The 16,053-nt window shown below is 51.2% G+C and overlaps 1 protein-coding gene and 1 pseudogene across 1 annotated transcript in view; both read right to left on the bottom strand.

Annotated features, from left to right (window-relative positions):
• The window catches only part of ANKRD33B (ankyrin repeat domain 33B), a 70,934-nt gene that overhangs the window by 3,045 nt on the left and 51,836 nt on the right, over positions 1 to 16,053 (bottom strand). Inside the window, exon 3 of the mRNA XM_032861873.1 lies at positions 6,065 to 6,205. Within this exon, the coding sequence (XP_032717764.1) occupies positions 6,065 to 6,205 (141 nt within the window). The remainder of the gene's footprint in view (positions 1 to 6,064; positions 6,206 to 16,053) is intronic.
• Positions 10,877 to 10,977, bottom strand: LOC116870331 (annotated as a pseudogene).

Genomic DNA, 16,053 nt, shown 5'->3' with positions numbered 1-16,053 from the left:
ATTGCATGTCACTTAAAAAGGTACAAACTGCAAAATTAAAATCTTAATGAACACGGCTGCAGAGAGCCATTTCTCAAAAGCTAATGGAAAACTAAAGGAACAGCTGTCCAAAGTGTAGCACTCGTCCTGTTTCCTCCTCGGGCCTTTTCAAGATGATCCTGGAAACTACACACATTCTGAAGAACAAGGCCAGGCTGACGGGGGTGCGGCCCAGTACGTGGGTCATGCCGTAATCTGGGGACCCAGTTCCCTTCGCAATCAGCGAGGGCCACGTTAACGGCCTGGACTGGACGCCATGATTAAATCAGGGCAGACCAGCACCCGTGATCGACACGCAGTACAGAAACCTTCTGGAGAACACAGAGGTCTGTGACAGGCCAGCGTATGCATCTCCTGTCTGTGGACTGTGGGCCTCCTCACCCCCGACCCAAGGCTATTCTGCCCAGAGCTCCGGCCACACAGAACAAAACTTGGGCTCCTGCCCAGGGATCCATCTGCCGCCACGTGGAATGCCGTGAGCTGTCCACACAGTCCTCTGTTGTCCTCAAGGCCGCAACATACTCAGCTCTAGGCAACACACTGTGACTGCTATAACCTGGGGTTTTCCCACCTCGGGACTACTGACGTTTGGGGACGGATCTGTGGTGTGGGGGCTCTCCTGTGCCTTGGTAAGACTTCTGACGGCAGCCCCTGTCCCTACCCAGTAGATGCCAGTGGGATTCCACAGTTGTGACAGGCCAAAATGTCCCTAGAGATTACCAAATGTTCGTGGGGGGTGGTGGGGGGGGGCAACACACACCCCCAGCTGAGAATTACCGGTCTAACCCCGTAACCGCAATCCCTTTCCCCTTTTCCTTCACCTCCCTTACAGCTGGTCAGTGAGCCCCAAAGAGAAGGATTTTGAACGCTGATAAAAGCGACCGTGCGGTTGGTGGTGCTGCTTCCTGTCTGAAGCCTGGACTTCTGGTGACCAAGCCGCGGGGTGGGGCATGGAGGGGGGAGCTGGGTGGACAGAAAAAGGAACCTAGCTCTGTGATGTCCTCACGGAGTTCAGGGCAGCTCCGTGACTGCCCACCGCAAGGCTTCTGGTGAGGTGAGAAAAACATGTTTGTTTTCTTTCAGCTACTGTCAAGTCAGGACGTCTGTGATGGGAAGCAGAAAGCTTTCCAAAGGTGCTAAAGAAAAACAAGCTACTTTCCATCTTTCCCGCTCAGAGGCGTCCCCTGAGAGTCACGGCTGGGTTGTGGGACCAGCAGTAGGCAGGCAGAGCCGTGTCCCTTCCTTTCCTGTTTCTCTGCCAGCTCCCATGTTCTCTACCCTTCGAAGCCCAGCTCTGGCCCCCCTTCCACCAAGAGGCCTTTCTGGTCACCCCGTGGACCAGTCCCTGCGGGTCTCCTCCTGTGCCAGCCCGGCCTGTGTCTTGGGGACTTGGGGTATAATTGAGGAAATGAAGCAGGATTCAGGGTCTCAGGAAAGAGACCCGATCTGGAGGGCGGGAAGGACAGAACATCTGCTTCCAGCCTGCCCCACCCTCAAAGGCATTTCCAAGATACCCTGTACTTGGTCTTGTGGAGGGTGTCAGCAGGGCCAACCCCCGACTGCCCGAGGGACCCCCTTCCCTCTCCTTCACGCGGCTTCCTGGCTCACCTTCCAGAAAAACTACCTGCCCCCATGTCCTCGTGGCAAGGTTTGCTTTCAGGCCAGCGAAATGCCCAAGCGAAGACACCGGCCTCAGGGTTACGGAACGCCTGACTCTTAGCCTTTTCACTGCATGATCACTGGAGACTATCCCAACTCGGCAAATTCTCAGGTCACAGGAAGTCCATGTTTTCCTGAGCAACAGAAAGAAACCTCTGCAGTGATATCCAATCACCTGACTTTCCAGAAGCACACAGTCGGGACTGGAACGACCGTGGGGCCAACAACAGGACTGCGTCTTCCTCGTTAAACAGGCCCCGACACCTCCCGGAGGGCTGCCTTCTTGCCCGGAGTCGCGGGCAGAGGCGAGCATCTTGTCTGCCTGTGTCTGCTTCCCAAACGCCGCGGCAGTCACATACTTCAGGATAAAAGCCAGTTCCCTTAAGCCAGTCTGGCGCCAGCCAACCTCCACGGAGCTCTGCTTCCCTTCAGAGAAAATCATGGCCTCGTTACGCCTTCTCAGAGCCACTTATTTAAATAGACCTGTCACTCGGGGGCATTAGTATTCCACGGAATTAACAAGAACCTGCAGCCCCACTTGCGATGCTTATCAGCAGGGCTGACATTATTCCTCGGGAAACCAAAAACCAAAGAGCCCATAAATCAGCTTTTCAGAACCTGGTTACGTTTTCAGGAAAATCTAACGTTTTGATCATTCTCATGTTATTTCGTTCTGCCTGACAAGGTAAGATAAGATGATGATATGTGTCTGGATATTAGGAACGACTGGAAAATCTAAACAGTTGAGGGGGCGCCCAATTCAATCATCCATCATTTCTCAACGGAAACGGGTCTTACTGAACGTAATGAAGTTGCAACTTGGAAATCCGACTCAGGGACAGAAATACTCCTAAGTACAGAGCGACGCTTGCACTTGAAAACATGAGGATGGGCTACACCCCTCTACCCTGACCACTCACACACAACCCTGCTTGTGCCTTCTGCTTCTGGAATGACCACAGGGTGCCCTTCTGTGATCAGCTCAATTTTTTAAATATCCCAACAAGGATCCTTCATGCTGTCTGTCCACCCAAGCCAGGAGGGACTTCGATCACACAGGTTTTGGTTTTTTCTTTTAAAACATACATGCAGGGGCACCTGGGTGGCTCAGTGGGTTAAAGCCTCTGCCTTCGGCTTGGGTCATGGTCCCGGGGTCCTGGGATCAAGGCCTGCATCGGGTTTTCTGCTCAGCAGGGAGCCTGCTTCCTCCTCTCTCTCTCTCTCTTTCTGTCTGCCTCTCTGCCTACTTGTGATCTCTCTCTGTCAAATAAATAAATAAATCTTTAAAAAAATAAAAAATAAAACAAACATGCACATCTACTGTAAAAGAAAAATGTCCTGTGTTTTCCTGGGGAAAGGAAGCATTGGCCACCTTAGTAAGAGCAGAAAATTTATATCTCTAGAAGTTAAAAAACCACAATCTTAGAGGGCCACTCAAAAACTCCCCAAGAAGATTTTTCCTTTAAGAGGAATATAGACAAAACTGGAAGGAGGAAACACTCGTAAGAGGGAAAAGATGCTCTTTTTATGTTTTCTATCCTTTCCCAATTAGTCACATCAGTGGTTCTCAACGGGAGGGGACTTCGCCCCCACCCCACCCCCACGCCAGGGAGCACTTGGTATCATGTGGAGACATGTTTGGTTGTCACGACCAGGGCTGCCGAGCATCCTGCAATTCCCAGGTCAGCCCCCCACCACCAAGAAGTCCCCAGCACCAGACAGATGTCAACAGTGCCGACGTTCAGAAACCCCGAGCAATAGCGTATCGCCCTCAGCAGGAAAGTTTAAGTGTTTTATCCCGAGGCTGCCTGCCAAGGGGAAAAACCATACCACTGTTTTTCAGTCATGTAACAAATAATTACTGAGTGCACAAATCCCCCGGAAACAATAATGACAACCGGCGCAGACCGAGGGCCTGCGTGCACCCCAGTGCTGTGAAGGGGGGGTCTTCCGTCCCCATCAAGCCCTCCCGCAGCAGCCACCGGCACCTGCCGCACTTCACAGAAGGGGAAACTGGGGTCCCTTGCATTAGGTGACTGGCTCCAGTACAGAGGGGATAGATGAAAGGGGCTGGACTGTGACACCGGCAGTCCTGGCTTCCAAGTTAGTTTTCCTGACCATTCTGCTCTGACAATGAACAGTTCAAGGATGGCTGCACCAGGGTCTGCATGCCTGTGGATTGTTCTAGATTTGGATGTGGCAGGGCAGGGCTCGGGAGGAGGGAACAGGAAAGGGAGAGTAGTACATAAAACCCAAGGTCAAATTCATTATCCATAACTGAGGGGGAGGAAAACAAGGCTGGCACTGGGTGCACTGTCCTGACACGGGCCCAGCTTCAAGACCCCAAGTGTGCTTCTTCAGCCCTGTCAGTGCTCAGCAGATCCCCGGACCTCCACCAGACCCAGGAAAACAGCAGAGTGACAGCAAAACCCAAGCAGTTTCCACAGTCATGGGAAGGCAACTGACCTAAAAACAAAAGGGTTTGTCCAAAGTTCACATGAACTCATCAGGAAAAATGCAGTGACATGATTGACACCATAAATTCTTGGTTAAAAAAGTAAATTTCAGGGCGCCTGGGTGGCTCAGTCGGTGAAGTGTCTGCCTTCAGCTCAGGTCATGATCCTGGGGTCCTGGGATTGAGCCCTGCATCGGGCTCTCTGCTCAGCGGGGAGCCTGCTTCTCCCTCTGCCTCTCCTCTTTCCCCCACCCCCACACTTGTGCTCTCTCTCTCTCTCAAATAAATAAATAAAACCTAAAAAAAAAAAAAGTAAATTACTAGGAAAAGAAAATATCTGAGAGGAAGGTAAACTGTAAGAGACTCTTAACCACAGAGAACACACTGAGGCTGCTGGAGGGAGGTGGGGTGGGGGGGCTAGTTGGGGGATGGGCATTCAGGAGGGCACTCGGTGTGATGAGTGCTGGCTGTTTTAAGTTTTAAATCACTACATTCTACTCCTGGGACTAATATTACACTACATGTTAACTAAGTAGAATTTAAATAAAAACCAAAAACGTTAAAAAAAAACAACTGATCAATCATGGTTATAATCAATATAATATATATAATATACATATACAATCATATAACTCAATTATAAATAGCTCCAGAAGTAATAAATGCAGATGAAGCTTCCTCCAAACACAAAAGCATCACGAACACCGTTTAATTAGGAAGAACCACCTCTGGTTGCTATAGGACAGGCAAGGCCTCAACATGGCCAAAACCAGTATCTTGCCTTTAAAAAATGAAAACTGTCAGAGTCAAAAGCACCATCAATGGGATTAAATCTAATTATGCTTTTTTATTTCCGTGCAAGTTTTCTTCTTTGAAGCCTGTCGTCACTTCCTAGAGCACTTAGATGGAAGTGGGAGAAAAGAAAGCCAAGCCCCCCAGTGTGATCACCAGGAAAATGCCAGACAGGCCGGGGTCACCAGATACGAGCCAGTATGGAGACGGTCAGGTCAGGAGCGACGAGGGGAAACAGGGCCACTGTCCCTGGCCGCAGGACACGGGGGGGTACAGGACAATTCCATGTGGGAGCCTGGATGGGATCCCGGCACGGAAGGGGGACAGCAATGGATGTGCGGGCGAAATCTGAGTAAAGCCCGGAGTTTGGTAACAGTGACGAATAAGGGTTGAGCAGGACTCTGTGCTATTTCTGTCACTTTCCATACATCTTAAATTCGTCTCAAATAAAAGTTTCCTCTAAAAATAAGTAGCAGCAACTCATCTAAAGCAGGGTCACACCTCATCCTGGGGGGTGGGAGGGAAGTCATGACTTTCGCTGCACGATGGAGAGCGGGGGGCTCAGAGAAGGAAGTGCTCCCTCCGGGACGACCAGGTCACAAAGGGAAAGGGGGGGGGTGCCCGCTGACCCAAAGCTACCACCTAAGAACTTTCCGCTCAGTGACAGGTCACTGACATGTCACACACATCAGCATGTGATTCCAACCACCAGCAAGTGGGGATGTAGGATGGCTACTGGGTCCACCCCGCCACCCCTGGGCCCACCCTCAGCAGGACATGCCTGCACTGGGAGCCAAAGCCTGAGCACACATTTCTAAGAACAAATAGGGCAGGAGGAAGCTAGGGCTGAGGGAAAAGCCAATCAGGGAGCAAGGAGGGGTTTCCTACAAAGTGACCAGTACTGTGACCTCCCTCCCACCGCACCCCCAAGGGTTTGCCTTCCTTTCCGGTGGTTTCCCTCAGCTGGTTACAGCCACACCCTCAAAGACACTATTCTCTGTTGCATCCACTAGGCTTCGTCCCTACGGAACTGATTCATCTCAGGCCACGAGCTCCAAGGAAGCAAGATCAGCACTTCCTGAGACCCCTGGGAACCCCCCAGGGTGGGCGGGTACAAACCTGCTAGCATCAGGGCTCGGACGCACTCCGTCCGGCCCTGCATGGCGGCTTTCATCAGGGCCGTGAACCCGAACGCGTTCCTCCTCTCAAGATCGAGGCCAGGAAAATAGTTCAGCAAGTAGCTGGTGACGGTGGCGTGCCCTGCGAAGAGAGTCACAAACGTTTACTGGCACAGTCCGCCACGGGTGCCACGCGCGGACCTCCGGGACCAGGCCACCTGCGCGGCCGGGCGGGGCTGCCCCTCAGCCGCGGGAAGTAATTCTCCCGCGCGCCGGGGAACAGCAAGACACAGGGCAACACCGGTTTGTTCCGGTTCTCTGCGCCCGCCCCCCCCGCCCCGCACCCGGAGCTCAGCTGTTCTTCCGACTGGTAAGGACGGGCGTGGGCAGCCAGCGGAGGGTGGGGACGCCAGGCGGGAGCGCCGAGCCTGCGGCGACACTGGCTGACTGGGGACAGACAGGTCCTGGAGGCTGTGGGCTGTCAGCTCCCAGCAGGAGGTGCCAGGGCGAGCAGATGCACAACTGAAAATGAACCTCGGAGCCATTTCTCAGCGCGCCCTCGGAGGAGGTCGTCATCACAGCACGGATCCGGGAATTCATGCGGTCATCCGCCGTTACCGCTCGGATGTGTCCGTCTGTCTGTCTCTGTCACACACACTCGCGGGCAGGAGGCAGGAACGTGGGGGATGTTGCTACCCCGACCCACCGGACCCTGCCATTCTCTGAGCTGCCATCCCCACCCTCGCCCCTGCTGGCCCCAGGTAACAGGCCCTGGAAAGCGTGAGCAGTCCCAGGCGTCCCCATCCCGGCCCCGGGGGACGGGCTGGGTGCCCAGTCTCCTTCCTTACACCCTGGGGATCCAGCCCTCTGAAATGCCCCCCACCCTGTTCTTCCCGGTGCACACATGTTCCTGGGGAACCCGCCAGTCAGGCTGCAGGCTGGGGCCTCATGGACACTCCAGTGCTCTCTGTCGTGAAATGAGCTGCACCCCCCACCCCGGAGGCCTCCAGGCGATCCTGATGTCAGAGCCGTGAGACCCCTTCCCCGGGGGACTCAACCAAAATCAGGGCGTGGACCCTTCTAGAACCACTGTCACCTGCTTACCATGGACCTCAGCCCATCTCCTGAACTTGACATAAAAATTAAAAGGTGAACCATGAAGCCTTCCGAGAGCGAAACCCTGACTAACCGGACCTCTCCGGACAGAAGCCGCACCCATGGGTGCGACCCTCCAGGACGGGACTCACGCATTCTGACCCGCAGCTGGCGCTTGGGGACTCGGGCAGTCACTGGGCCCTCCGCAGTCATCCAAGCTGCCAGGGTGGGGAAGATGCCAGCTGTCTGCGGGAGGGGCGGGGGTCCTTTGATCTCAGTTAGGCTCGTCACCCAGCTAAACGCTCTGCAGCACCTGTCAGATTTAGAGCGAAACGAACTGCAATTCGGAGCCATTTCTTTTCAAACGTGAAAGCGAGTCCATCGTAATTTGCAGCAGGACGTTCTCCGCACCGTTGAAGTCTAACGCTTGGAACAGGCAGGAAGAGGGAAAACTGAAAAGCCACACAGCAAACAGCCCATTGCACAGAACTGTTCTGCTGCTGACGCTGGGTCAGAAAAAACAACACGTGGCCACCTCGCTAAGTACAGGCACCAGCTTTCCGTGGCCCACGGAATCCGTCCTGCCTCCCCACCGGCTTTCTCAGGACAGCAGACACCTCTGTCACACAGGTGGCCTCGTGCAATGAAATCAGGGGTGGACAAGATGCTTCCAAGGACATGCAGAGAGTAACCTCTCTTCTGTTGAAAACAGGACAACAGGTCCAAAATGGAGTCGCTTAGGCTAAGCCCCCAGGAACCGAACCGAGACTTAATAAAAGTTTTGGTTCCCCCAGAGACGGAGTTTTCAACCCATCCATCAGCAATCAGCTACTCAGTGCTCGTGATCCTGACCCTCTCCCTGACAGACCCCTGCCGTCCCCTCAAGGAAAGTGACCTTGCAGTGACCAACCCACTTCTCTGCCCTGCACAGCTTCCTTGTTCTTCCTCCCTCCCTTCCTCCTGCCTTCCCCTTCCTCCTCTTACTCTGTACAACTCCTGGGGGGCGGGGGGTGGGTGCTTTCTATCTGCTAGATGCAATGCTGCCTGATTTGAATCCACTTTTGCTCAAACCCAACATTTTTAATTTGCCGCTGTTTCTCTTTGAACACTTCTTCAAAACCATGACAACTAACCAAGGGGAGCTTTACTTCTTTTAGTAAGGCAGATAGATGACAGAGAAATAAAATAGGCAGACAGACAGACTGACTAACACGGGCTTCCTCACATAAAAGAACCAGAACATGTACCACACTGAAATCTAGCTTGAGCCCAATCCAACCTTCTGGGATGGAATTTGGTTCCTGAAGTCCTCCGACAAAGCCTTTCAAAGGGTGGGCTCACCACAGAGACTCCCCAAAATGCCCCCCATGAGCCTGTGTAAGGGAAGAACAAAAGTGACCCAGGGGTGAAGTGAATTCTGGATGAGTCAGCTTCAGTGGCGTGACTGAAAACCTGTGTAGACACAGCGTAGGACTGAGAAGACCTGAGTGTGAGAATACCCAAGTTCAAGTCCCAGCCTGTCACTTAAAATCTGGGCAGCTTGGGGCACCTGGGTGGCTCAGTCGGTTAAACATCTGCCTTCCGCTCAGGTCATGATCCCAGAGTCCTGGGATCAAGTTCCGCATCGGGCTCCCTGCTCCTCCCTCTCCCTCCGCCCCTCCCCCTGCTTGTGCTCTCTCTCATTCACTTGTGCGCTCTCAAATAAATAAATAAAATCTTTAAAAAAAAAAAATCTGGGTAGCCCTGGGAAGGCAAGTCAACTTCACTAAGTCTCTGTTTCCGCTTCTGGAACTGGGAGGTAATATCAGCATCACCGCAGTGAAACTTACAGGGGACGGGGCATGTGGCAAGTGCCTCGCAGAAAAATCCCACATCATTCATGGAGATAGCACACTGTCAAGGAGCTGGAATGCAACAACCCACTCCGTAACTAGTGGGCTGCGCCTTGTGGCTTCCTTCCAAAGATCCACTACAGTGAGCGGGGAGGTGGGGGTGGGGGTGGGGAGACAGTGGAGACACCCGACAAACCCGACCTCAACCAGGTGACCCAGTGAACACCAGCGGTGATGAGTCATGTCCACGGCTCTACCTACAAAGACCTCGGCCAGCCTCCTGAATCTTCCAGGCCCAGCTGTGAACTTCCAGGAAAATCCAGCTTTAGCAAGATCTCTGCTCAGTTCGGCCAGAGCCACACCCTCCAGGTCTGGTCAGGGTCCTCATCCTCCACACCCCCAGGGGGGGCTGACCGACCACCCTGGCCTGCCTTCAGCAAGAGCCCCATTAGCTCAGTGTAGCCACAACTTCCCTTACCCCCGAGTCATTTTCCACCCGCTGACCCCCACCTTGCTCCTTGACTATACAGTCCCACTTGCCCGAGCCGTATTCGGAGTTAAGCCAACATCTCTCCCAAACTGCAAAATCCCGCTGCGTGGTCCCCCGGCCTATCCCAGTGGTCCCGAAGTCTGCCTTTCCATCTTTAGCAAGTGTCACTGCGTTTTTTGTTTTGTTTTTTAAATGGTACCCTTCGTAAGATGTGATGAGAATGTCACTTTTCCCTGCAGTCCTCCCCGCTCTCCTGACTTGTAACTCTAGTCTAATCATGAGCAGACACAAGGCACACCCAAACTAAATGACATTCCACCAACTCCTTGACCAGTACTCCCCACAATGTCAAGGTCATAAAAACAAGGAAAGTGTGAGAAACCGTCACAGCCAAGAGGAGCCTGACGTGACAGCTAAATGTAATACAGGCTCCCCCACGGGATCCTGGAACAGAAGAAGGGCATTACCGGAAAGATGAGGAAGTCTGGGTGAAGAATGGGCTTGCGTGAATGATAACAGAGCATCAATCCTGGTTCACCATTGTGCCAAACGTACCTCGCTACTATAAGATCCCAACGACAGGGACACCGGGTGCAAGCATATGACTCTCTGTACCCTTTCCGCAGCTCTTCTGTGAGTCTAACTATTCTAACACCAAAAGCGTTCATTTAAAACAGGGGAAACTATGGGGTGCCTGGGGGGCCAGTTGGGTAAGGGTCTAGCTTCGGCTCAGGTCACGATCCCAGGGTCCTGGGATTAAGCCCCGCATGGGCTTCTCCCTGGGGAGAAGTCTGCCTCTCCCTCTGCCTCTGCACCCCACCCTGCTTGTGCTCACTCTCTCTATTTCTCTCAAACAAATAAAATCTTCAAAAAAATTTTAAAATTTTGAAATTTTAAAAATAAAAAAAGGGGGGAATCTAGCGTGGGGCCCCTCGACAAGAACACAAGGTAGGACAATGCTTCTGGGTGGGCAGCTGGGTGCAGATTCTCTCCCCACTGCGCCCAAGGCTTCCTCAGTGGTGGGCACCAACGAGCCCCAGGAGGCCAGGTAGGCGGGTGGAGAGGTATGGCCAACTTTGAGGGCTCCTAAAGAAGGGAAGGACAGGACTTGATTGTTTGGCCGAGCCATTAGCATTAGCCATTAGAAACTACAAAGCCCAAGATGACTTCTGGTATGTCCTGCCCGACAGGTTTCCGGGTCCACTATGGTGGGCCAATGGCATGTTTGCCGAGTGACTATATGAGGGTGGGAATCCGTGACACCACGGGGTCCACGAGGGAAAGCTTGCCTGGCCCCTCCACACGGTCCACCTACGCTTCCGTTTCCCAGCTGACTATCCCCCAAGCCCCACGTGGAAAATTTTTAACCTTCCCACTACTTTTCTTTTCTTTTTTTAAACATGGAACGTCATTCATGAATTTGCGTGTCATCCTTGCCCAGGGATCAGGCTAATCTCTGTATCGTCCGATGTTAGCGGATGGCTGCCGAAGTGAGCACAAACTTTCCCCCCCTTAAATCCCCTACCCACAGCCAACCCCACTCACAGGAGATGACGCACCTTCTACCTCCAAGAGAGAACAGAAACCATAGTAAGGGAACCCCCCCAACTTTCCCTCAGCACCTCACAAACTTCCCCCAATCCACAAGCAGCCTCTCCCCCTTCCCTCCCTAAGAAAAAGGAAGGGTGGTTCTTCTATTTAAAGATGCCAATCTCTCCCCCATTTCCAGTGCTTTGTAAACACTCTCCACCCACTTCCGTGGAACATTGGTGCTATCGATGACCTCTTCTTTCTCTCCGACCTCTCCCTTCTTGCAAATCCATTCCCATTAGACTACAGTGATGGCCCAAATTTTTCACCTTCCCCTTTGTCACGTTGGCCAATGGGACATTCAAAGGCATGATGCAAGCAGAAGCTTGAAATACAGTTACTTGGCTAAGACTCCAAAAGGAGTGTGAGAGGGAGTCTAGCTACCTTCATGAGAACATGCCCAGGAGAGCCTGATAGTCCCAGGAAGAGGACAAGAAGTATGTGGAGCAGAGCTGCCCCAGCTGAAGTACACAAGGACACCCTACAGCAGGGTCCAGCTCACTCACACGTATGTGAGCAAAAGCTGCCTAGATTATCCCATCCCCAGTCCATTTAATGATGCATGAACAAGAAACATATTTTCAACGAGGGTTTGGGATTTCTTGTTATGCAGCAATACCTAACTGGGTACACATGTGCAAGGGTCTCCCATCTTAAAAAAAAAAAAAGAAATTATGTAAAATTAGGCTGCTCTAACAAGCTACCATAGGCTGGGTGGCTTAAACAGCATCTCTTTCTCACAGTTCTGGAGGCTGCGGAGTCCAAGATCGAGATGCACATAGATCCAGGGTCTGGTTCCTGATTTACAGACTGCTCTTCTTCTTCTTTTGTCCCCACAAAAGGGCAGAAGAGGGGAGAGAACTTTCTGGAGTCTCTTTTGTAAGAGCACTAATTCTGTTCCTGAGGGCTCCACCATCACGACCTAATCACCTCCCAAAAGCCCATCTCCTAATACCATCATCTTGGGGTCAGGATTTAACACAAGTTTGGAAGGAACATAAACATCCAGTCCATTGCAATGACCAATAATAATCCTGTGGACCTGTCTCTCGACTCCAGCCCTGACCCTCAGTCATCTGACTTCTCAGTTCAACTTCCAGAGCCATCTGCTCTCACTCTTGCTACTTACACTCCCCAAATCCTCCTGAAGCTGCTTTCCATCAGTCCCCAATGACCATATTTTAAGGAACCCCAACAGCTATGAGTCAGTTTTCCTCATAATTTGTCCTCTCCAGTGTTTATCCCTTGTCCATCCAATCCTTTCTGAAACACTCTCTCTTCATGGATATCCTGAGTTCACCCTTCTGATTTTCCTCCCATCACACCAGCCTCTCCTTCTCAATTTCCTTTACAAGTTTTTTCTCTTCTTCCTGAAATGCTGCTGTGTCTCGGATGCATGACTAACCTTCCTCTTACCCCTACACTCTTCCTCCATGACCTGTCCACTCTCCTGGATCCATTATCACCCTGAAACTCTTCAGCTCTGTCTCTCTTCCTGACTTTCTTACCTAAATATCTGTCTAATAGATACTTCATCTGGAGTGTGTCACAAACAAATCAAACCCAAAACATATTTCTTCTGAACCTGCTCCTCTCTGTCATGTTTCATTTTTAGTGATGAACATCACCAATGGCATAGGTGTCCAAGCCAGAAAGTAGGCTCTGTCTTCAGCTCACCCTCACTTTTTCCCATTCTAACTGTCATGCAATTCTGCCAACCACCATCTCTTAAATGTCTTGCAGTCTATCCTTGTTTCTCCATCCCCATATCTATTGCCTGATCTGGGTCACAATTCCCCCACCTGGCTACAGCCCCTCCCCTAACTGTCCTCCCTGGTCCCATTTCTCCCCTCCCATCACTTCTCTAAACTACCAACTTGATAACTCCAAGAAGAAACTCTTCTGATCAAGACAACTACCACTTTAAACACTTTATGGTTTCTACTTCTTAGATGAAGTCCCAACTCTTTAACAAGCTAGCTCCTTTTAATCTGGCCCTACTCATGGAAAGGTAGTAGAAGAAACCACTAGCAATATGCTACTTTGACATAGGATTATTCTGATCCGAAGGTAGACACAAGAAAGTCTCCCTAGACTCCCCCATCTGCCTAAAAGCAAGACATAAATTTCTGAAGAAGTCCCTCCTTCCCTCTGTACCAGAAAGGACAGAAGTTAATCACTAGGGTAACTGAGATCTCGTCAGCCTAGAAGTGGCACTAGAGAAATCTACACAACAAACCTTCCAGTCTTTATCTAACATTAGTTATCTTTCCCAAAGAATGCCATCTCTGGAAACCTAAAACTACTTTCTTCTGTCCTGTAAATTCTCCCCATATTTGTTCTTTGCTGAAGATCCCATGTGAGCTGGAGTTCTAAGTCACTTCTTTGAGTTACTCACTTTTCCCTGGGTAGCTCCCGTGCATACACAGGAATACATGTCTGTAAACTTGTTTCTCTTTTGTTACCCAGCTACTTGATGAGCCATCTCTTGCAATGGAAGCTCTTTCTTGGTCTCCCAAACTTGGATTAGGCACCTGAACTATGATATCCCAGGTCCACATTCCCCTGTGGCTATGGATCCCCATCACCTCTACAACCCTTATGACCATGCTCATATATTCAAAACTTCCAGCTGACTCCAAACTCAATTAAGTCCATATTTGGTAAATGATAAGATGCAAGGATTACTACTACCTTGGAAAAAAATTCACTTATCAAAAAGGTTTTAATTACCAAGCTATCACTCACATTACCTAAGAATTACATGGACATCGCAAGTATTAATTGTTAATCTACTCAGTATTTTATTGACTATCAGCCTTGGGTTAAGAATCTTATTTACTCCTTTATTCAAGGGAAGCAAACAGACAATAAACTCGTGTTCCTCTAAAAATGGGGAAATGTTACAGAATTTGAGTTGCCTAAAGATTTTACTGGTTTGACTCTAGGTACTTGAAATGTACTTTTCCAAGCCAGGCCAGTAGAGGGAACCATTGACTTTGGAAATGTCACATCAGACCATCAGACCAAAGCGGCAGGAGTAAAAATTCTCTCCAAGGGTGGAGGTTAGGAGGGAGTGGATACAGATAGGGGAGCGCGGGAGGGTGATACAGACAGGTCTGGGCGCAGGGCAGTGGCAGGCATGTGTCAGACTGAACAGCAGGGTGAGCCACTGCGGGGAGGGGCACTGCGATGGCTAGTGAGAAGGGCTCAGAAAACCGGAGTTTACAGGAAAAGGCCTGGCAATGCTAGGAAACTCCACAGACTTGCCAAGCTCTACTTTCTTAATGGAAACACTAGAAACCAAGAAAAAGGAAAACACTCCAAAAAGCTAAGAAGAAAAGAATCAGAATGAGGTCAGACTAGCATCATGATCATATGAGGTGACAGCAAAAAGAATAAAAATAACGAGGCATTTAGGGGCACAGGGGTAGCTCGGCTGGTTAAGCGTCCAACTCCTGATTTTGGCTCAGGTCGTGATCTCAAGGTGGGGAGATCCAGCCCCTTGTCCAGCTCATCACTCAGCAGGGGTCTGCTTGAGAGTCTCTTCTCTCTCCCCCTCTGTGCCCCCCCCAACCCATGCTCTCTAAATAAATAAATGAATGAAATCTTTTTAAAAAGGCATTTATTCCTGGCTTCGGGCCAAGTGGTACCTTCTCCCCTGAAGGGGGACCATCCTAAATCTGGTTCATGAGCCAGGCCATGCAAAGAGAACCTGAGGCACAGCCCCCCAACCTCCTCAAAACACCCCCACCCCCTGAGAACCTCACTGCCCCCCTGTCCCCTGCAGCGCGCAGCACACGTAATCCCAGGCTGGTCTCCGTGCATTTCCTTCAGAACCATACAAATAAGTTTAAGGAGTAACAAGTTTCAAGGATGCACCAAAGGTTACTTATACCCAACCAACCCTATCTTATCACAGTTTAGAAAGATCGCCTGCTAACCCCTCACTTGCCTGACTCCCGCCGCTCTGCTAAAGAGGAAGGACGCGGAGAAGTAAACACAGAACTCCGTCCCTGAACCTTTCATTTCCGTGGTTATCTCACTGTGTATTTTATTCGTGTTGGGGAAGGTGGGGCAGAAGCTGAAACTGCGGGCTACCTGAGCCGCAGGGGCTATCGGAGGATTTATATTTCTACGTTCTCTCCATCGTAACAGCCTAATACAGATTCAGCTGGACGTTTATTATGCATGCATCAAGTGTCTGAAGAGGCTAGACTTTTTCGAGAACACCCACCAGGCCGATCAAGGCATTCGTGCCCTCATGTGCGCTCCCAAATGCTGAGTGAGGGGCACCTGGGTGGCTCAGTGGGTTGAGCCTCTGCCTTCGGCTCAGGTCATGATCTCGAAGTCCTGGGATCAAGCCCCGCATCAGGCTCTCTGCTTATCAGGGAGCCTGCTTCCCCCTCTCTCTCTGCCTGCCTCTCTGCCTACTTGTGACCTCTGTCAAATAAATAAGTTAAATCTTTAAAAAAAAAAAAAAAATGCTGAGTGAGTGCCGTAGAGAGCCAGGACCCCAACTTCTGGGCGCTCAGAGAGATTACAGTACCAAGTGACATAAACATACGGCTGCTCTAGAGTTTTCCTGAACCACACAGATCCTGCTGGGACCAGTGTCGATACACCAAGTCATTCGGGGTCATTCTGTCACCCTTGCCAGAGACGTGTTTTGGCACGGGGCGTGTGACACAACCCTTGGCAGTGAGATACAGGCGAAACTCTGCTGGAGGCTTCTGGAAACGCCTTCCTGCCCCAGAGAACAGGACACAGAGACGGGGTCTGCTCCTGCCTCCTGGAGCCGAGCTGCAGGGTCTCTTCATCAGGAGGGAAAGGTCACCAGCCCTTCTGAGAGGCTGGCCCTCATAGGGCCTTAGGGGGCCACTCACTGAAGTGACCCCCGTTGCAAAAGAAGGCAGTTTCTTCATTGCCGGAGCCCCGTTTCTCTGGGTGTTCAGTGACTGCACCCGGAAACGCAGATCCTGG

This window comes from Lontra canadensis, unplaced genomic scaffold (assembly GCF_010015895.1).
Source record: "Lontra canadensis isolate GAN:19392208 unplaced genomic scaffold, GSC_riverotter_1.0 scaffold22, whole genome shotgun sequence".
Classification (NCBI taxonomy): Eukaryota; Metazoa; Chordata; class Mammalia; order Carnivora; family Mustelidae; genus Lontra; species Lontra canadensis.
Note: the sequence above shows the minus strand (reverse complement) of the source record. Positions and strands in the feature narration are given on the sequence as shown.